Below are 21,948 nucleotides of genomic sequence, written 5' to 3'. Positions count from 1 at the left end.
TTTTCCGCTCTCTCCCTCACAGCCCCAGAGCCCAGCTGGGACCATCCAGGGAAGAGAACAGCCCTCTTCATGCAACCCACCAATTCACTTTTGGAATTAACTGTCCTGTCACAAGGCAGCGGCTGCAGCCTCCCCACTTCCACAAATACACCCCTCAAAGTTAGCCGTGCCGGTTGATGTGAGCCCCATATTCAGGGGCAGTCTACCTGCAACATTCATTTATTGCATTGGCATCCTCTGGAGATCTCAGTGCCTTACGTGGTTTACATCCTCCTCATTTAATCCACAACCCTGTGAGGTAGGCCAGGCCGAGACAGAGCGGCTCACCCAGCGAGCTGCACAGCCAAGCGGGGATTCGAACCCTGGTTCCTAGTCTGACACTCTAAGGAGCAGGGTGCTGTGGCACAGGGCGGGGAGGGGGAAATGCCCACGTCCTGCTGATGGGCTTCGCAGGGGCATTTCCAGTGCTGAGGAGGTGGAGGAGGCAGCTGGCTCTGGGGAGGAACCTCAAGCTGCCTCGGGTGCTCTCTGCAGCAGCAGCAGCCAGGAGGTCGCTGTCAGGGGAAGACAACAAGCAGACAGGGCGGGAAGGAGTCATAGCCTGCCCCTGGCCATGGAGGCTCCACTCAGCTCTCTTCCCCGAAGGACAAGCATTCCCACCCCACTGCGAGCAAAGCTTGGAGCAAGGTCTCCAGGCTGCCCGCCCTCCCATCCCCGGAGCCCTTCTGCATTCTGCCTCTGACGGGACCCCCACTGCCGAAGCTGCTGGGCCAGTGTGAGAAATGTGAGTGGCACCAGACACATTTTGCCACTGGCGCGGGTCCAGTTGCGACCACGTGTAGATCTCTGGGCACCAGGTTGGCAACCGGCATCTGCACCTGGCTGCTCCCCCCCCCCCCAGCTTCCTGAAGCAGGTCAGCAGAAGAGCTCCTTCCTTGCATTTGTGCCCCACCTTTTTCTCCAAGGAGCCCACGGTTCACCCCTCCTCAGCTAATCCCCACAACGACCCTGTGAGGTAGGCTAAGAGGCTGCGAATGACTCCAAGGTCACCTGGTGAGACTCGGGACGGAGCGGGGATTCGAACCCTGATCTCCCAGGTCCTCGTCCGACACTCTCACCACCGCCCCACACGGCCTTCCTGGAGTCCTTCTGCTATGGGGCTAAGAAAATATGGGGAAAGCAAAATGTCACTTGGAGAAGGATTTGAAATATTCTCCTTGAAGCTTCCATTTGTTTCATTCTGGGTTGCTTTATTTGATGTTTTAATGTGTTGTAAACTGCTTGGAGATTTTTTCTTTAAAATATAATTATATATAATTAATTTATAATTAATTTTCATGGGGGGGTGGGATTGGTGCCTAGATAGTCTGTTGTGGCAACCATGACCTAATTCTCAGCTGGCCTTCGGTGAGGAGCTCATGTATCTGAGTTTCTAACCCCCCAGCCACACACCACGAGGGAGACCACTTCCCATCCTTCACAGTTTTAATTTTAAAAGAAGCCATGGCCAGGCGTGCCCCCCACCCACCTGCTGCTCTCAGCCCAGGCACACAAGGCCCCGCACCCACCAGCCCCTCCCCAGCGCCCTTTCCCCACTTAGGCACCACAGGCGGCTCCTGCCCCCCCCCCAGCCCCCTCCAGTCCAGTCCCGCTTTGAGGAACATGCAAGGCGCAGCTGCTGCACGCGGCATCCTGGGAGGGTGCCTCCCCCTGGGGGGTACGGGGGGAGGCTCAAAGAGGAAGGGCGGGGGGCACACATCCAGGCAGCTCGGAGGTGGCAGTCGGGGAGCCCGCGAGGTCTCTGTCCACCCGGGGGCCCTGCCCTCCCCTGGCAGGCTGGCGCGCAGAGTCCGGGCCTCGGACGGGCGCTATCTGCGGTAGACGGCGAAGGCCACGAAGCTGAAGACGAGGGTGAGGCCTGCCAGGCAGGTGGTGGCCGTGGCCGTGAAGACGTGGCGGTACTGCAGCTGGAAGTACCAGAGGGCGCCCAGCATCAGCACAAAGAGAGGCACCATCAGGCTGCCCACGTTGAGGGCCGCCTGGGCGGTGTCGGCCTGGGCGCCGTTGCCGTGGGCGGGCGCAGGCGGCGGCCGGTTCTGCGAGATGTGGCAGTGCACCACGCTGTTGTGGGCAAGGTGCAGGGCGGAGAGCGTCTGCGAGTCGTCCCGGAGGAGCTGGCCCTGGTAGATGAGGCGCACCAGTTGCTCCTGGCCCGGGAAGTGGGTCCTGGGGGGGGGGGGCGGAAAGAGAAGGAGAGAGGCTCATGTCCCTTGGCACGGGGTGAGTAAGGGAATCCCGGCTTCCCTCCCCACCGACAGCATCTCCAGGAAGGGCTGGGGGGGGGCACCTTCCTGAAAATCCTAGAGGGCCACTGCTGCCAGCCAGTGTAGGCAATACTAAGTGAGTTGAAGCAATGGGTCAGACTCAGTACAAGGAAGCTGCCAACACTGCTCAGTTTGGACAGGGGCAGCTGACACCCCAGCAGTGTCTACAAATATCACTAATAAGTGACAGCGGGTTCACACCCCCCCCCCCCGGGTTTGAAGTTTTTGGCTGGCTGCAGAGGGAGATGGTCCCCTCATAAGTTGAACTCTGGATCTGCTGTAGGTATTTCTGCTAATTCAAGGTCCTTTTAATGAACTTTTAATAAACTGCATTTTAATGAACTGAATAGTTCATTACTGGAGGCGGTGTGTGTGTGTGTGTGTGTGAACTCAGAAGCATTCAGCTCATTTTTCAGTTGCTGTTTTGTCAATATTGTTTTACAGATTACAAATGCCCTATTCATTGGTTTGTTAAGCCTATCATACTACAAGGGCGACATTGAGCTTCTTTCTCAGTTGCTGTGTTGCTAATTGTGCTTTCTACATCATAACTGTTGATATATTTTTTAATATGCTTTATGTTGTGAACTGCCCTGAGACCTGCAGATGAAGGGCTATACACGAATTAAATTAATAATAATAATAATAACAGCGTTTTATGCCGTACTTCTGATGTCCTATTAATGTTTCTGAGCCGCTTTGGGATTTGTCAGAATGGAAAGTGACACAGATACACATCCCATCCCTCAAATCCATCCCCGGTTAACGGAGAAGGGGGCTGGCTGCGTATTTGCATTCTGACCCCATCGCAGCCCCCCAAAGGGTGGGTGATCAGACTCCTTTCAGTGGAGCTGGGAACTCACCCCCCCCCAGCCTTACTGAGCAACAGGGAGCTATCAGCAGTGCTGGGGCAGCCCCTCCCCCCAAAAAACCCACAGGAAGCCCCTCACCTCTTCAGGGTGCCAACAGTGTCCTCAGGGTGGACCCTAGCCAGGCGCTCTGTGTCATTCAGGAACTTCAGCCGCAGAACGATGGTGTTGTCTGCTGGGGGGGCTTCTGCGCCAGGGGCCAGCCGGGGTCCCTGGGCAGGGCTGGGGGCCGTCCGATTCCTGAGCCCCCCGGCGTCCGCAGCAGCAGCAGCCGAAGACGATGCCCCTTCGTCCTTGACCTGCCGGACCCCCGAGACCTGCGCCCCAGGCCTGTCTTCCACCAGGAGGCCTCCTTCCCGCGGCTGCCCCCCTGCGGCCAGAGGGGGGGAGGCAGCAAAGAGGGGGTCCCCTCGCTCCACCGTGCGCGTGGAGAACCAGGCGAGGGCCAGCACCAGCACCACCAGCAGAACCCCAAAGAGGACCGTCACTTCGTCCCCCACGCCCTCAATCAGAGCCATAGCCGACGGCGACAGGGGGGAGGCACACCTCACACACCTGGGGGGCGGAAGGGAAAGAGAAGGGCAGTGAGAGCAAGAGAAGACAAGACGCAGGGAGACTCCCCACCCCCACAAAGTCACAAGGCTCAGAAAGCGGATTCTCGGCCCGTTCGGCTCTTTAAACTTTTTGTATGTTTTAAACTGCTGTTGCGATTTTTCCTTGGTTTATCTCTCTTTTTTTGCAGAAAAATTGGAGGTGATTGGGGTTTGTTTTGCAGTTGGGTTAGGTTTTAGGGAATGGATAAAATTAAAACAATGATGTCGCAGATCTGGAGCCAACCCCCAGCCCCCAACTCTATGGGGCTGCTGGAAACCTCCAGCGGACGAAGCAGATGACGCGGTTGCTGAGGGTGGGGGTGTCTCACCCTGAATCAGCCTGGCGGCTCCTGGGAAGCTAAGTGTCCTTGTCACCCCCACCAACACCCCCAGGTGCCCACAAGCAGGATCTGGCCATACTGCCTCCTCTCCTGCAGTTTCCAGCAACTGGTTCTGGAGGGCATTTGCTGTGCAGGCAGCACTAGGAAAGAGCCATGTGCGTTTTGCGACTGGCGCACGTCCAACTGCAACCCGGTGGAGATCTCTGGGTGCCAGGCTGGCAACCGGGGGAAGCCAAAGGCCCCTTAGAGAAGGAGCTGAAATATTCTCCTTGAAGCTGGACTTTGTTTTGCTCTGGGTTGTTCGAGTTGATATTTCTTTTTCTTTCTTTTTTTTTATAAAGAATTTATTGGTTTTTCCATAACAAAGAACCATCCAACACCTTCACCAACACTAACCCAAGCACCTCCCACCACAACTATAACTAAACAAATACAGACACACCAACGATTCTTCTTCTTATTTACATACAAAAATTTTTTTTTTTTCTTGGTTGAATCATTACTGTTGACTTCCCCTGCTTTCTCTCCTTCGGCTTCAATTCCAAATTTTACTTTAATAACTTCACATCTCTAAAATTAAATTCATTTAAAAATTCAAAACTAAACATTCCAGTTGATATTTCAATGTGATGTAAGCCGCTTTGAGATCTGTTCTTTCATAGCATCATAGAGTTGGAAGAGACCACAAGGGCCATCCAGTCCAACCTTTATCTTTAAAAGATAAAGCTGTATAGAACCAATAATAATAATAATAACAACACAACAAAAAAAAACCCTCAAAACTGTCAGGTGCCATTTGGCAATGAGACTGTATATCTGCGTTTCTGTGTGCAGGACAGAGCATGGAAATCAGGAACAAGGCACACGGCCCCCTTTGGGAGACACCTGAAGGCAGTCCAGGAGAGGGAAGTCTTGTCAGTGCTTAATGTTTTGTTATGTTCTTATATATGCTGGGAGCTGCCCAGGGTGACAAATAAAATAATCGTCATAGTCACTATAATAATAACCAAAGTCCTAATAATGCTGGTGCCCGGGAGCCCATCCCCCACCCGGAAGAAGCGCTCCCTTTGGGGCTCCAGGCTGAGAGGCCCCACCAGCTGCTCTCCCGGGGGCTCCGCTATGGGGCGCCCCCACCCCACCCCACCCCACCCCCCCAAAAGAAGACGGGGCCTCTTCCCTTCCCGCGCAGGCGCGCCTTCACAACAGCCCTGCGAGGTGGGCCCCTGGGAGGAGGCCGGGACGCCCCCCCCCTCGGGACTCTGCCCACGCCCCACTGGCGGAGGAGTCTCCTAGCAACCGCCCCCCCCCCCGCGACCCCCACTCACCCGCGACCCCTCCAGCCGCCGCCGCCGCTTCCTCCTCCATCCTCCTCGAGCTGCCACTCAGGCGCTCCCGCCCTCCCTTCCGGCCGCCAGCGCGCGGCATTGTGGGCCTCGTAGTCCCCGCCTGCCAAACTTCCGACTTCCGGGCCCCTCTCGGGAAGGGGCGGGGAGAGAGCGGCAGCTCCGGCGCAGGGAGAGTCGCCTGCCACGCGGGGGCGCCCTCGCTTCCCCGAAGCGCTTCGGCTCGTCGCGCAAGGCACGCCGGGGGCCGTAGTTGCGGCGCGCGGTGCCTTGTGGGTTCTCTTCGTCGCAGGGGATTGTGGGCGCTGTAGTTTTCCTTTCCCTGGCGGGGAAGGGGAGGAAGCGGAATGTGGGCGGAGTCGGGAGAAAGAAAGTGAAGGCTTCTTCCTACGGCGCAGAGTTAAACTGTGGAACTGCCCGCCACAGGAGGCAGAGATGGCCACCAACCTGGACGGCTTCAAAAGAGGCTCGGGCAAATTGATGGAGGAGGAGGAGGAGGATAGGAAAGGCTGCTGGCCAGGATGGCTGTGCTCTGGCTCCACAATCGGAGGCAGAAATGCTTCCCAAGACCAGCTGCTGGAAAACGCAGGAGGGGAGAGTGGCTCTGTGTTCGAGTCCTGCTTGAAGTTTCCCATCTGGTTGGCCTCTGTGATAATACAATGTTGGACTAGAGGCGCATTGGTCTGATCCAGCAGGCTCTCCGCAGGTTCTCAAATGGCTTCTTCTGCTGAATTATTCCTCCCTCGTCCAACTAGAACCCGTAGGCAGCATCCCATGAAGTTGAAGGCCAGAAGGTTGAGAAGAGGCGAAAGTCCTTCTCCGTGCAGCACAGAGTTCACCAGTGGAACTCACTGCCACAGGAGGCCTTGCTTCTCAGCCTAACCTCCCGCACAGGCTTGTTGTGAGGATTGAAGAGGGAAAGGAGACTCCCCGGCAGAAAGGCCCTTTCAAATCCCGAGGGGGACGGTCGGTCGCTTGGCCTGCGCAGTAGCCAACTCTCCCCGATAGCCACATGCAAGGCTAGGGGCAGCCAGAAGGGAGCAGTAGCCAATTTCAGTTCAGCTCATAGGCAGCTTTGAGAGTAACTGGGGGAAGGAAACCCTCAATTCTTCTCCATAAGAAGATAAGGATCAGGCCACTGGCCAGCGGAAGCCCTCTCCTCCTCTCCTCTTTTAAAGCCATCTAGCGTGGTGGCCGCCCCTGCCTCCTGAGGCAGAGAGTTCCAGAGTTCAACTCTGTGCTGTGTGAAGGACTTTCTTTGATCTGCCCTGAATCTTCCGACATTTGGCTTCATTGTGTGCCCACCGTCAGAGGATGGATTGAATGCCTTGAGAGATGGCATTGCACAGGAATAAAACGCCTCCCTGTCTGCACTCCAACCTCAAGAGCCACCCAAACGCCGCCAGTGGCAGGATCAGGCGGGGCTACCTGTCTGGACCACCAGATTCTACACCCTCTGCTAGATAACCCTCAAGGTCCCTTCCAACTCTGCCATTCTATGATTCTGTGTATTATTAGGGTCAGCGACAGAACATCGGCTCTGCAGGCAGAAGGTCTCGGGTTCGATTCCCAGCAGCACCTCCAGGTAGGGCTGGCAGAGACTCCTCCTTGAAACCCTGGAGAGGCGCAGCTGCCAGTCAGCGAAGACAATAGAGAGCTAGATGCGTGGTATGGTTGATTGGCATCCGTCTGACTTGGGAGACAACGGAATAATGCACCTTTGGGGGCGAGGTCAAGCTGCTGGAAGGTTGCTGCGCCCGCTGTGGCCCCAGAGACTGATACAGGAGAGACATGTTTTGTTGCAGCCGGGGCAGAGGAAGGTGGTCGCACCAGGGCGTTTCTCCTCCCAGCCGTCATTCCTCCTCTGGTCACTGCTGTGGATGCACGGCCTGTCTGTCTGTCTGTCTCCAGGCACTGGCCTCATCTGCATGCGATTCCCACACGGCAGGGTTGGTGTTGCCGGCCTTCGTGTCACGTTTGCACACACCTTGGTAACACAGAGTTGGTCTGCCGGTTGGCCTAGTGCCGGAAGCCAGCACCGCATTGGGGATCCTGCCATCTTCCATTCCGCAGACACGACCAAGCCGGACGTCGCGGAGACAGGAGTGTGAACATGCTGGGAATGTGGCCTTGGGAGAGAGAGCACTTCTTTGTTTGGAATCCTGTCCTGTCGCGTGATGCCCCCAATCCTTCCGATGCAGCGCATGTGGACGTCATGGAGGCGTTGCTCCCGCCAGTGGCAAGCCTGGTAGACCTTCACCTTGGTATTGGACATCCCATTCTCCCACAGCCATTGCCATAGCTGCCTTGCCAACATGCTTGCCCAGCTCAGCATCAATTGAGACTTTTCTGATGTCCTGGCCCAGGATGTTGGTCTTTGTCAGGCTGGTGATCAGGCCGAACTCCCCGCAGGCTTGGGCAAAGCGGTTGACGGGTCTCTGTAGAGCTTCCTCGGAGCGCGCTGTCATGGCTGCGTCACCTGAAAACATCTCACGCATAAGGATCAGCCCCGCTTTTCTCTCGGTGTGGAGATGTGCCAGGCTGAGCAGACCCCCATGGCTCCTGGCATGGAAGTGCCGGACACCGACTCTGGTCTCCTAGGAAGGCTGAGGAGAACAGCAGGGAGAAGAATATGCCAAAGAGGGTTGGGGCAAGAAGACCACAGCCCTGCTTAATAATAATAATAATAATAATAATAATAATAATAATAATATTTGTACCCTGCCCATCTGGATGGGTTGCCCCTGCCACTCTGGGTGGTTACCAACAGAATATTAAAAGCACAATAAAATATCAAACATTAAAAACCTCCCGATACAGTGCTGCCTTCAGGTGTCTTCTGAAAGTCTGATAGTTGTTTATTTCCTTGACATCTGATGGGAGGGCGTTCCACAGGGTGGGCGCCACCACCGAGAAGGCCCTCTGCCTGGTTCCCTGTAACCTCCCTTCTCGCAGGGAGGGAACCGCCAGAAGGCCCTCGGAGCTGGACTTCAGTGTCCGGGCTGAATGATGGGGGTGGAGACGCTCCTTCAGGTCTACTGGGCCTTTGAGGCTGTTTAGGGCTTTCAAGGTCAGCACCAACACTATGAATTGTGCTCGGAAATGTACTGGGAGCCAATGTTCCCAGTATTCAGGACCAGTGTTATATGGTCATGGCAGCCTCCCAGTCTGGCTGCTGCATTCTGGATTAGTTGTAGTTTCTGGGTCACCTTCAAAGGTAGCCCCACGTAGAGTGCATTGCAGTAGTCCAAGCAGGAGATAACTAGAGTATGCACCACATGCTCTGGGGGCAGGGAGGGTCTCATCCTGCGTACCAGATGGAGCTGGTAGACAGCCGCCCTGGACACAGAATTGACCTGGGCCTCCATGGACAGTGGTGAGTCCAAAATGACCTCCAGGCTGCGCACCTGGTCCTTCAGGGGCACAGTTACCCCATTCAGGACCAGGGAGTCCCCCACACCCACCCACCCCGTCCCCCAAAAACAGTCCTTCTGTCTTGCCAGGATTCAACCTCAATCTGTTGGCCGCCACCCACCCTCCAACCGCTTCATGCCACTCTTTGTGGGGAAGGCGTCTGAGGACGAGCCATCACCTGGGACGGTGCCACGCGTGTCCTTGTGGAAAGACACCATCATTTTGTGAAGCTGCGGTGGACATCTTACCTGGTGGAGCCGTGTGAAGAGTCCTCTTTGGCTGAGGAGGTCAAAGGCCTCGATGTACGAGGGGCCAGTGTGGTGTAGTGGTTAAGAGTGGTAGACTTGTAATCTGGTGAACCGGGTTCGCATCCCCGCTCCTCCACATGCAGCTGCTGGGTGACCTTCGGCTACTCACACTTCTCTGAAGTCTCTCAGCTCCACTCACCTCACAGAGTGTTTGTTGTGGGGGAGGAAGGGAAAGGAGAATGTGAGCCGCTTTGAGACTCCTCCGGGTAGTGAAAAGCGGGATATCAAATCCAAACTCTTCTTCTTCTTCTTCTTCTTCTTCTTCTTCTTCTTCTTCTTGGCATTTCTCCTGCAGCTGGCACACTGAGAACATCAGCTCAACTGTGGCTGTGACTCGGGATCAACCCTGTCGGTGAGTGAGCGCAATCTGTTGAGAGCTGCACGGACCAGTAGCAGGGGGGTCCCGTGGTAATTCTTACTGTCCTGGTGGTCACCTTCGTCACAATGCTGGCGTCGCGCATGACTTGTGGCACGCATCCTTGTTCCCAACACTGCGAGAAGAGGCTGTGGAAGAGTGTCATGAGGGAGGAACGGACTCTGGCTTTCAGCGCTTCTGGGGGGATTCCATCCTGCCCTGGGCCTTTTCCACATGCCTGAGAGCTGAGGGCATTCTTTAGTTCGTCAAGGGAGGGAGGGAGGGACACCCAGCTCTTCCAAGACAGGCAGAGTCTGGATTCTGTCAATTTCCTGTGGGTAGCGATCTTGAGAGCTTCATTGGCTTGCTGCCGTCTGTGACCATCTCTCCCGACAAGGTTTTCCGTGGTGCATTTCTCCTGACTGTTGCCCCAAAGTCTTTCTTCAGGCCTTCGTACATTTTGCAAGTGTTGCCGCTGTCAGCAGTGAGTGAGCTGGATGCTCTGACACACCTTTAGCCAATAGCCAATGGGACATTATCTGGCAACCCGCCGGACATCACTCCTTGCCTTGTCTTCTCTCTCTACAAATTGCACCTCGAGGTTTACTCCTGAAGACTTTCTCACAAATGACGGTTTAGGATAAAGTTTTCCTTCTCCTGGATGGGCTACTTTCCCAGGTTGACGAGCCCCTCGTTTCTCTCCACAGAATGGGCAGAAAATGCCTTCTTGACTGTTGGACTGTTTAGGGAAGCTTTTAGTGTTTGATGAATTATGGTATTTTAATATTTTGTTGGAAGCCGCCCAGAGTGGCTGGGGAAGCCCAGCCAGATGGGGGGTTGTTGTTGTTGTTCAGTCGTTCAGTCGTGTCTGACTCTTCATGACCCCATGGACCAGAGCACAACAGGCCCTCCTGTCTTCCACTGCCTCCCGCAGTTTGGTCAGACTCATGCCAGTCCAACCATCTTGTCCTCTGTCGTCCCCTTCTCCTTGTGCCCTCCATCTTTCCCAACATCAGGGTCTTTTCTAGGGAGTCTTCTCATGAGGTGGCCAAAGTACTGCAGCCTCAACTTCAGGATCTGTCCTTCTAGTGAGCACTCAGGACTGATTTCTTTGAGAATGGATAGGTTTGATCTTCTTGCAGTCCATGGGACTCTCAAAAGTCTCCTCCAGCACCATAATTCAAAAGCATCAATTCTTCGGCGATCAGCCTTCTTGATGGTCCAGCTCTCACTTCTGTACATTACTACTGGGAAAACCATAGCTTTAACTATATGGTCCTTTGTCGGCAAGGTGATGTCTTTGCTTTTTAAGATGCTGTCTAGGTTTGTCATTGCTTTTCTCCCAAGAAGCAGACGTCTTCTAATTTCGTGACTGCTGTCACCATCTGCAGTGATCATGGAGCCCAAGAAAGTGAAATCTCTCACTGCCTCCATTTCTTCCCCTTCTATTTGCCAGGAGGTGATGGGACCAGTGGCCATGATCTTAGTTTTTTTGATGTTCAGCTTCAGACCATATTTTGCGCTTTATTATTATTATTATTATTATTATTATTATTATTATTATTTATTACGAGACCCACTATGGGTTAGCTGTGGTTCCTGAATTGCAGGAGGTTGGACTAGATGCCTCTGGGGGTCCCTCCCAACACTACAACGCCATGCTTCTATGACTGCTGGGCTGGAGCGGAGTGCGTGTCATCGTTCAAGTACTTATTTTCATTTGCTGGTTCATGAGGGGGCGGGACACGTCATTTTGTTTTTCCTTCCTGTGCTGCCATTGTTATTGTTGCAGTATTCATTATCACTGTTTGGGGTTTCTTTGTTTTTTTTTGTTTTATATGCTGCGTGGAATTTTAATATTTTATAGAATCATGGAAGGGACCCCCAAGGATCGTCTAGTACAATCCCGTGCAACGCAGGAAGAATGATCTATGTTGTGAGCTGCCCTGTGATCTTTGGGTGAAGGGCGGTATACGTAATGATGATGAGAATAATAAAAGAGTAATTCTCTTTTATAGTGAATTCTTCTCTGTGTGTTGCTTAGAGACGGTTTTAGGTGACAAGGAACTAATAGGTTTAATAGAGAAAAACAGAAGGAGACCCTGCTGGCTCATCTAATCCAGCAGCCTCTTCTCACAACCAGTTGCGCCCAATTGGAAACCCGCAAGCAAGATCTGAGTGCGGATTCCAGCAACTGGAATTTATGGGGGTAAAGCTCCTTGGCTAGGAGCCACCAACAGCCCTTTGCTCCATGCATTTGAAATAAGCAAACAGTACCTTCCGGGGGAGACGATATGGACCTGGGGCCTTCCCCACATTTCCCCCACATGAGTCTTCCCCACATTTTTTGGATAACCAGGGTATGGGGGGTATTGGCGTTCCCTCCCCAAAAAAGGCTAGGATCCTGTGTAAACGTACATGAGAATAAGCCCTACTGAACTTGGAGACTATGCTTGCTTTGTGTCACTGCCGGGGGGGGGGGCGTGCAGGAGCCTCGCCTTCCTTCTGGGTCACTCAACCCCCCCCCCCATTGCAGGGATGGCGTGACCTACGGGGTGCTGTGGGAGTGACCAGTGGCTCAGTGTGGCTTCCCAGAGAGCAGGGCACTCTGGGAGAAGCTGCCCCCTTGTTGCCATCTCACACACATCCTGGGGGGGGGTGTCATTTCACCCCGTTCCTGCCCAGATTCTTGCGACTTTGAACAACTGCCTGACACGGAGCAGGTGGATCTTGCCCCAGCCCTTGCTGGGGGGGGGGGGGCTGGTTGGCACAAAAACATGGCCAGCCTCTTGCCAGGGAGCACGTAATATGCAAAGCCCCTCCATCCCACCCTCTGGCATGGGAATGCTTCCCAGGCTTCCTTCATGCTTTGGGGTGGAAACAATCCAGCCAAGGGGCCCCTGGACAGCTTCCAGGCCTCCCCCCCCCCCCCGTAATGCTAGAACTCATGGAAATCCAAATAAACCAAAAGTTGGAGGATTCAGGATAAAAGGAACGAGCTCTTCACGCAGCGCAGTTAAACGGTGGAACTCCCTGCCACAGGAGGCAGCGATGGCCGACACCCTGGGTGGGTTTAAAAGATGATTGGAGAAATTAATGGAGGAGGGAGAGAGGGCAATCGATGGCTCTGTCCTGGCCAGGATGGCTGTGCTCGGCATCCACAGTCAGAGGCAGCCATGCTTCTGAAGACCACCATCCCCTCCAACATTTCTCCGATGAAAATAGGGACGTCCTAAGGAAAAGCGGGACATTCCAGGACTAAAACAGAAACATCCGGGACTGTCCCTGGAATATAGGGGCACTTGGAGGGTCTGCAGAGGGGAGAGCTGCTCTTGTGCTGAGATCCTGCTGGCTGGTTTCCCAATGAGGGCATCTGTTCAGCCACTATGGGAACAGGATCCTGGGTTAGTTGGGCAGCCTTTGGAAGGGGGGCTCTTTCCTCCTGGGCAGCCCCGAGGAATGCAAAAAAGCTGCAGTCCAGAGTCTGTCTGTCTGTCTGTCTGTGGGTCTGAGGCCAGCTGGGGGAGCTTTCCCGGCCTGTCTCCCGCTGCCCTCTGGGTGAGTCACTCTGGCTCAGCTACCCAAACCTCCTATTAGGGCCTGGGGATAATTAGCACCCAGCTGATCTGGCAGCTGGTGCCAATTAACTGCAGGATGTGTGTGCGTGCACTTGGAGGGGGGGTGCCGCTCTGGGCCTGAAGATGCCAGCGATGGGGTGGGGTGGGGGGCCTGACCCCCAGTTAGCTGATCTCCTGGAAGGCACAGGGCTGCCAATCCTATGCAGCAATTAGGCAGGGGGAGGGAGGGAAGGAGGGATAAATGCCAAGACCCACATGGGTCCAGGAGTGGGGGGGGGGGAGGAAGCACACGCAGGTGACCAGAACATCCCAGAATGGTGTGAAAAGGACAACCATGTCCTGAGCATCTCTGAACAGGCTGCCCCTACCCACCCATCTGGGACCGGCAATACCCCCAACCGAAGGGAGCAGGGAACTCAGGACCCATCCAGACGAAGGGCTGGGCTGGGCTGTATCCTGCAATGTGTGCACTCTGAAGGCTGGAAGATTTGGGACATAGAATAATATAGCTGGAAGGGACCCTAAGTTCTACACTTGGACAGGAAGAGCCAGCTGCAGAAAGATAGGATGGGGGACACCGGGCTTGACAGCAGGACATGGGGACAAGGATCAGGGGTCTTAGGAGACCACAAGCTGAACAGGAGTCAGCCGTGTGACGCAGCAGCAAAAACAGCTGCATCAACAGAAGTCCAGTGTCCAGATCAAGGGAGGTCATGGTCCTGCTCTCTCCTGCCTTGGTCAAGCCACACCTAGAATACTGGGTCCAATTCTGGGCACCACAATTTAAGGAGGATGTTGGCAAGCTGGAAAGTGGGCAGAGGAGGGCGACCAAGACGATCGAGGGCCTGGAAACCAAGCCTGATGAGGAAGGGTTGAAGGAGCTGAGGGTGTTGAGTCTGGAAAAGAGGAGACCGAGAGGAGATAGGAGAGCCATCTCCCAATAGCTTAAGGGCTGTCATATGGAGGAGGGAGTGTGCTTGATTTCTCTTGTTCTGGAGGGCAGGATCTGAACCTATGGATTCAAGTTACAAGAAAGGAGACTCCGCCTAAATGTCAGGAAGAACTTCCTGAAGCTCTTTGATGCTGCAATGTACTATCTGGGAAGGTTTTGGTCTCTCCTTCTTTGGGTTTTTTTATACAGAGGTTGAATGGTCATCTGTCAATGATTCTTGAGCTGTGATTCCTGCATTATAATAATAATAATTTATTATTTATACCCCGCCCATCTGGCCGGGTCTCCCCAGCCACTCTACTCCCCAGCATTGTAGGAGGTTGGACTGGATGACCCCTGGGGGTCCCTTCCAATGTTACAGTTCTGCCATGTAACCAGTGCTATTTTTCTAGAAAAAGGTGCCAGAACTCACCATGAACGCCTTCCTTGTTCTCTTATAATGGCAATGGCGCCCACCTGAGGGGGTCAGAACTGAGTTCCGGTGAGTTCTAGCTGGAAAAAAAGCCCTGGGTGTAACTAAAGATAAGGAAGGAAGCAATCAGTGATTTAAAAAAAACATATTAAGAGAGAAGATGGACTGGATTTTCAATTAATGATCCTCTTTGTTTTAAATTGTGTTTTGTTTTTTTGTTTTTAAAAACCATGAATCTGCCATTCCTGTCTTGCTTTGCTGGCCTGATGTAGGCTGTTCTGTTAGTTTTTTAATATTTTAGATACTGATGTTTGCTACTTAAAATTTATTTTATATTTGTTGTTAATATTTTAGATCTTGATGTTTCCTATTCAAAAAATGCTTTACATATGTTGTGAGAAGCCTGGAGAAAACTGTGTTTTGGAAGGCAGAAGTCCCTGGAATAAATGAAATGAACTCCACGCTCTCTGGGCAGAGACTGACCTGTTCCAGGCTCCCTTCTGCCTTTGTCAAAGGAGCTCTCTCACTCTCTCCATCTTCCTTTGAGATTTTTGCGAAGCGTCCTCCCCCCTGGGCTTGCACAGTCGGTGGGAGCCAGCCCCTAGGTAAGCCCCTGGCCTTGGAGGAAATGGGTCACCCCCCAACTGCAGCCGCTGGCACCTCCCCTATTGGAGGCATCCAACTGGGCGGGCTTCTCAGCACAGAGTTCAAGTGATGCGCTTCCAAAGGACGCTCTGGCCAAGCTGTGGGGGTGGAGAAGGCCATCTTGGAGGCACAGGAGCCATCTCCTAGGGGGCCAGGTCCCTTCACACTCCCCCCAATAAAATATCTGAGGGGGCTGAGCCCCCCAAAGCTGATGGGCATTGCCATGAAAGGCGCCTCTCGAGCAGCTCTCCCCTCGCGGCGGGGCTTCCGACGTGGCTCGTAGCCTTCGCTAGCCCCCTCTTCTCCTGGCAGGGCGAGGCTTACCTGCCCCCCCCCGCCATATTTTATTCAAGTTGGCGCCCCTGCCAGGAGAAGAGGGGGCTAGCGAAGGCTGCGAGCCACGTCGGAAGCCCCGCCGCGAGGGGAGAGCTGAGGCCCCCGTGGGAAAAGGCTGCTGGACTGGGGGGCTGATCCATCCGGCGGGCTCTACTCCCGAGGTGGCCACCCAGGGCTCCTCCTTCCCCGGGACCCCCGCCCGGCCGGCCCCCTCCGAGGGTCCCCGCAAGGCGGGCGAGGGCCACGCGCGGCTCCCCCCGACGCCGCGGCCGCGCGCCTTACATAAGCGTTGGCCGGGCTTGCGCAGGCAGGCGGCTCCTTCCCTCGCCTCCCGCCCGCATCCCCGCCGCCCTCCTCCTTCCTTCCTTCCCTCCTTCCCTCCTTCCCTCCTTCCTTCCTGCCTCCCTCCTTCCTTCCCTCCGTCCGGGGGCGGTGCCAGCCCGGCGCTGACGCGGGAGGAGGAGCGGGGGCGGCTGCGTGACGCGGGGCCGCCGCCGCCGCCGCCGCCGCCGCTGCTTGTGCTTGTGTTGCTGCTGCTGCTGCTTGTGCTGCTGTCGGGGCCGCCGGGCGGAGAGCAGGACCAGCCGCCAGCCCAGCAGCGCCGGGAGCCGCCATGCAGCGCCGGGAGCCCGCAGCCCCGGACGCCGCCGCCGCCGCAGCCCCGCGCCGCTGAGCCGCCCGCGCAGCCGCGCCTCGCCTCGCCTCTCCCGCCGCCCCGTCGAGCCTCGCCCGCCCGCCCGCCGCCCCCTCGCCCTTGTCCTCCTCCGCCGTCGTCGTCCTCGTCCTCCCGCGCCGCCGGCCATGAACTTCCAGGGCGGGCCGGGGGGGCAGGGCGGCGGGCCGGCCTCGCAGCAGAGCCTGGCGGCGCCGGGGGGCCCGTCGGGCCCGTCGGGGTCGGGCGGCTCGCCTTCGCCGCAGTTCGGCCTGTCCAACTCGGCGGCCATCCGCGCCGAGATCGGGCGCTTCGAGTCGGTGCACCCCAACATCTACGCCATCTACGACCTGGTCGAGCGCGTCGACGACCTGGCGCTGCAGAGCCAGATCCGGGAGCACGTCATCTCCATCGAGGGTGAGACCCCCGGCGGTGGGGTGGGGGGGGGCGGGCGCCGGGGCTCCTGCGGCGGAGGAGGGGGCGGAAGAGGGAGGTCGAGGGGTGGGGCGGGGGCTCTCAGGCCTCGGGGATGCTCTGGGAAGGATGCGGCCGAAGGGCTGTGCGGCGCCTGCCTCGCAAGTGGAGCCGCCTCCTCCTCCTCCGCCTCGAGGGGGGGGGGGGCTGTTATGTGTGCATCTCTCTCCTGCAGCAGAAAATGGAGCTCCCGATTGGGGGGGGGGGGGGGGTTTATTGGCTCTGCAGAGAGGCTGTGATTAATCCCTTGCCAAATGTCACTCCTTGCTTTCCTTCCTCCTTTCTTCCCTTCCTTCCTTCCTTCCTTCCTTCCGTTCTCTCCTCTTGCATCCCCCCCCCCACCTCACCACGTGCTTTGGCACTTGGCAGAGTTTGTTGGCAGTTTGCAAGGGACCCTGATTTTGGGTGCGGGGAGGAGGAGGAGGAAGGAGACCCTCCTTGGCATGCCTCGCACAAAGCCAGCCTCCCTTGCGCCAGGTTCCCTGGGTGGCACTGTGCCCCTTCTCCACACCCCATGCCTGTGGCTGCCCTTGGCTGTGCCCTTCCTGGCCAGAGAGGGGACATCCTGGCAGCAGGAAACCCCCCCCCCACTGGCAAATGTTGATTCTGCCAGATGTGCCCCAAAGGGATGGAACATTGTTGGCCAGCTGGGGGTGTGGAGAACCTCCAGGGTTGGGCAGTGGACCCTGGTGTGCAAAGCAACTCATTCTGAACCCCAGGAAAGCCCCCCCAAAACAGGTGGACAGCCCCCAGATCATCACCTTCCAGCAAGGGGGTTCTGGGATTGGGAGGTTGTCTGGCAAGGACTGGGGGGGGGGCAGTTTGTGAGGAGGGCAGAGGGGAAGGCCCCAAACACCTCCAAGGAACCGAAGGCTGCCCACGCCCTGTGTCTCCTGCCTGGTAAAGTCTGCGATGAACCTGGCTTCAGTTATAGAGATGCCCTCTGCACGAGCTCAGAGGCGCTGTTTTCATGCCAGTGCTCTGAGGCTGAACCTCCAGTGCCAGAGGCCCAGCGGATGCTCTGTGGAAGGGTCCTGGGGCTGGAGTGCCCGGGCCAGAGAGCCATTCTGCCTTTGTTCAGGGTCAGGTTGTGATAGCATCCCTCTGGGGTGGACCCTGGGGGGGGGGGCTCAGTGCCATGGAGACGGTGGTAGTGATGGCAGCATCCTCCATTTCCCTTGGTTTTTGCTGGCGGCTCCGTCTCTCTGTGCAGGAGGCCCTTCTGCGTGGCACTGCCTGCTCCTGTTGCTCTTGTTCAGCTTGGCCAGGGGGCTCTGGGGGGGGGGAGCCATGCCAGCTGCCCTGCTGCTGTTCTGCTTGCACCCCATTTCTCCCTCCTTTGCTAAGAAGGGCGGCCTGGGGGAGTGGAAGCTGTCAGGCAGGGAAGGCGGGTGGCATCTTCTGCGCCCGGCCTGGGCGTGGAACTGCTCAGAAAGCCTTGCCCTGAGGCAGCACAGCACCTGCGCTCCGTGTCGGCAGGTTGGCAAACCTGTAGCGCCACCTCCCCACCTGTGCTGCTTGGCAGGAGATCTCGGGGAGCCTCTTTGCTCGGAGGAAGGAAACAATTCCGGGTGAGAGATTGGCGTGTGACAAAGGAGGGGGGGGGGAGAGAGAGAGAGAGAGGATGGTGTCTGGAAAGGGCCACCTGCATCTGGGGTGTACTTGGGGGGACCCCTGTGAAGAGAAGGGCAGAGTCTGGACTATTCCTGAGCATCCCTGAGTGGAAGAAGGAAAGAGACATGCAGAAGCTGGCAGGATGGGAGGGAGGTTGCTGCTGCAGGGAATGGAAGCCACACAGAGAGGTTGACTTTGAGCTTCCGCTGATGATCCATCGGGGTGGGGGGATTTCTGCCTCCTGCTACTGTTTGGGAGCTGGTAGGAGCCTCAGAGGGACGCAGGTCACCTAGGGTTTGCCGATCAGAAGGTTGGCGGTTCGAATCCCCGCGACAGGGTGAGCTCCCGTTGCTCGGTCCCTGCTCCTGCCCACCTAGCAGTTCAAAAGCACGTCAAAGTGCAAGTAGATAAATAGGTACCGCTCTGGCGGGAAGGTAAACGGCGTTTCCGTGCGCTGCTCTAGTTCGCCAGAAGCGGCTTTGTCATGCTGGCCACATGACCCGGAAGCTGTATGCCGGCTCCCTCGGCCAGTAAAGTGAGATGAGCGCCACAACCCCAGAGTCGTCCGCGACTGGACCCAACGGTCAGGGGTACCTTTACCCTTTACCTAGAAGCCTCAGAAGTATGTCCACTCTGCTGCCAGGGGCAGGATGGGGCCTTGGCGGCAGCAGCAAAAACCAGGGAGAGATCCTCTCTTTCTTCTCCTGCTCTCTTCATGCCTTCTGTCTGTCTGTGGCCTGGCATTCATTGCTTGGGAAGAAGGGAGGAGCCTCGCAAGAGCCCCTCCTGAAAGGGCTACCTGGGAGACACCTGGGACTGAGGTGGCATCGCTGGTCTTGGAGGCAGGGATCTTGACAGGAGCTGGAAATGCCAGGTCAATCCACAGGTGCCAGCCTTATGCCCAGGACTTTCCTGGCTCTGGTCTTCGATGCCGGAAGTCCAGGGGTGAGGGTGGTGTTGAACCCCGCACCCATCCTGTGTCCTTCTGTGGGCATCCTTTCCCCTTCCAGAATCTATACATAGCATCCAGGTGCAGCCAAAGGCACTCCTCAAAGGCAGCCTCCTTGGGTGTCCTGGGTCTGTGTTCGAAATCTGCCAGGCACATTTTGCGCCTGGCTACTGGCCACTTGCGACCAAGTGCAGATGCCTGAGTGCCAGGAGGGTGCCTGACATCTCCACCATCTGGAGGTGCCCGCCTGCTCCTTGGATCTTGGCTGTTTTCACACACTAGCAACACACCCTGTAGAATTCTATCCCATTTTATTTTATCTGCACAATCGGAATGAATTTCAGGAACCAAAATGCTTTTTCCGAGCAGGAGAAGAGACCAATGTTATAGTGAATTGTTGTCGCTTGTCTTCGCCCCCCCCCCCCCCCGACTGCCCTGCTGACAGTTGTGAAGAATATTCCTATGGTGTGAATGATCTGTGTCACCATTAAGAAAAAGTGGTCAGAATGGGCCAGTATAGATGCGAACTGTCCCTGGATCTTGGGACTTTTCTTCTTTAAGTTCTCAAAGCTCTTCACCCAACTCAAGCTTGTCACATGAACTAGATGGATGTTCAATCACAGACAATCCGTCATTTGAAAAATGCCCCAAAATAGCAAGTAGACTTTCTGTTTTGGTGACTGTCACCTTGGTTCTAAGGTGCCATTTGCCGCCTAGCTGATATACCTGAGTTTCTAACACTGGTCTGGCCATGTTTAGATTGCTGTAGCCCAGATTTGGGGGGCTTCTCAGCAGCTGGCTGGTCGAGTCCCTGGTGGCCCCAGTTGGGGAGGCTGGGTGCTGGAGCCAAGGACTTGCCTGACCCACGTGGTCCTCACCCTTGAGGAACTGCCCCTTCCTTTGGCCTTGCCACTTGCTGGGCGCCGGCTGGTTACCCCCAGTACCCGAAAAGCCCTGGCATTGTTACCTGTGCCATACCTGTTCACTAGGTGTGTGCCAGTGGTGATCAGGCTAGGAGGACCTCCGAGGAGCCCTGCAGGTGAGCCGGATCAAATTCCTTAAGTTCACTACGAGTTGCTTGAAGGAATACTTTCTCTTGTCAGTTCTGGATCTCCGTTTCGTTTTAGGCTCACAAAGCTGTATTGCGAGACAGGAAGAAAAACTTCGCACTGTGCCTAATTTTTATAAACATCTGTCATGTCACCTCTCTTGTTTTTTGTAAACAGAAACCCCCCCCCCCCAATGCTGCAACTTTTCCTCAGAGGGGAGTTTCTGCATCCCCTTCTCCATCCTTTTCAGAACCTTCTCCAGCTGTGCGATATCCTCTTGGAGGAGAGGCGAACAGAACGGGACGCAGGCCTCCCAAATCGCATTATAGATGGCACGATGGCCTTGGCAGTTTGATTTCTGGTTCCTTTCCTAGTGATCTCTAGCGTGGGTAATTTTCTGCTTCCAGTTTCACCTCACTGTTCACCCGACTCCAGACAATTTACGTACAAGTTAAAAAGCGCATGTCCTAATTCTGCTCTTTGTGAGGGCGCTTTCCCCATCCCTCTATGGGGAGCAGCAACATTTGTTTCCGCTTGCCACTTCCAGTTCTGTAGCCAGTGTGGTGCAGTGGTTAAGAGCTGTAGTTCTGTAATCTGGTGAACCGGGTTCGCTTCCCTACTCCTCCACATGCAGCTGCTGGGTGACCTTGGGCTAGTCACACTTCTCTGAAGTCTCTCAGCTCCACTCACCTCACAGAGGGTTTGTTGTGGGGGAGGAAGGGAAAGGAGAATGTGAGCCGCTCTGAGACTCCTTCGGGTAGTTATAAAGCGGGATATCAAATCCAAACTCCTCCTCCTCCTCCTCTTCTTCTTCTTCTTCTGATTCAAAAAGAGGAGGACCTCTCCTCTCGCCCCACGGCCATTCAGCTTCCCCTGGAGTCTTTAGCGAAGATCTCCATTAATTAGGTGCCATTCTGATAGGTGTTGGTCCCAATAACTGGCACGCCTTTCTTTAGTTTATCCTGGGTTCTTCCTGCATTGCAGGGGGTTGGACTAGATGGCCCTTGGGGGTCCTTTCCAATTCTGCTGTTCTCCAATTCTTTTTAGGACTTGCTGAGGTGACGATTTCAGGCCCTGTACAGGTGAGCAACAGGCAGGGAGGGTCTCAGTGTAGTTGTGGTCCCACATCTCACCTAAGAGCTTCTTCTCTGGGAAAGCGACACCGTAATGGAGAGTGAGTTTCTACGCCTTATCCACGTTTCCAACATAAAGGATGATAGTTTCTGGTCTTCTTGTGACGCCTCTTAGGAGTCCTATTTTGCTTAGCAATTAACTGGATGCAGTTTCCCTTCAGTTGATACAAAATGAGACATTCTTGCTCTTAGTCCAACTGTGTTCCTATGGGTGAAAGAAAGGGTCTCTTACAGAACTTTTAACCTCTCTTTCAAATACAGTTGTTGTTGTTGTTGTTCAGTCGTTCAGTCGTGTCCGACTCTTCGTGACCCCATGGACCAGAGCACGCCAGGCACACCCATCTTTCACTGCCTCCCGCAGTTTGGTCAGACTCATGTTGGTAGCTTCGAGAACACTGTCCAACCATCTCGTCCTCTGTCGTCCCCTTCTCCTTGTGCCCTCCATCTTTCCCAACATCAGGGTCTTTTCCAGGGAGTCTTCTCTTCTCATGAGGTGGCCAAAGTACTGGAGCCTCAACTTCAGGATCTGTCCTTCTAGTGAGCACTCAGGGCTGATTTCTTTGAGAATGGATAGGTTTGATCTTCTTGCAGTCCATGGGACTCTCAA

The 21,948-nt window shown here is 55.4% G+C and overlaps 2 protein-coding genes across 3 annotated transcripts in view; one reads left to right on the top strand and one right to left on the bottom strand.

Moving 5' to 3' along the window:
• Positions 1 to 1,735: 1,735 nt before the first annotated feature.
• Positions 1,736 to 5,552, bottom strand: TMUB1 (transmembrane and ubiquitin like domain containing 1). The gene is made up of 3 exons (XM_033166309.1): positions 5,453 to 5,552; positions 3,275 to 3,748; positions 1,736 to 2,226 (listed from the first exon to the last, which is right to left on the bottom strand). The coding sequence occupies exons 2-3, from the start codon at positions 3,709 to 3,711 to the stop codon at positions 1,869 to 1,871; spliced, it is 795 nt and encodes a 264-aa protein (XP_033022200.1). The 5' UTR covers positions 3,712 to 3,748; positions 5,453 to 5,552; the 3' UTR covers positions 1,736 to 1,868.
• A 10,717-nt stretch (positions 5,553 to 16,269) lies between these two features.
• The window catches only part of AGAP3 (ArfGAP with GTPase domain, ankyrin repeat and PH domain 3), a 101,251-nt gene continuing 95,572 nt past the window's right edge, over positions 16,270 to 21,948 (top strand). For both annotated transcript variants that reach the window (XM_033166305.1, XM_033166306.1), the window contains exon 1: positions 16,270 to 16,539. In XM_033166305.1, the coding sequence (XP_033022196.1) occupies positions 16,272 to 16,539 (268 nt within the window). In that variant the 5' untranslated portion in view covers positions 16,270 to 16,271. The remainder of the gene's footprint in view (positions 16,540 to 21,948) is intronic.

Source organism: Lacerta agilis, chromosome 12, assembly GCF_009819535.1.
Source record: "Lacerta agilis isolate rLacAgi1 chromosome 12, rLacAgi1.pri, whole genome shotgun sequence".
NCBI classification, from domain to species: Eukaryota; Metazoa; Chordata; class Lepidosauria; order Squamata; family Lacertidae; genus Lacerta; species Lacerta agilis.
The sequence above is the reverse complement of the archived record's forward strand: the minus strand, read 5'-3'. Positions and strand labels throughout refer to the sequence as shown.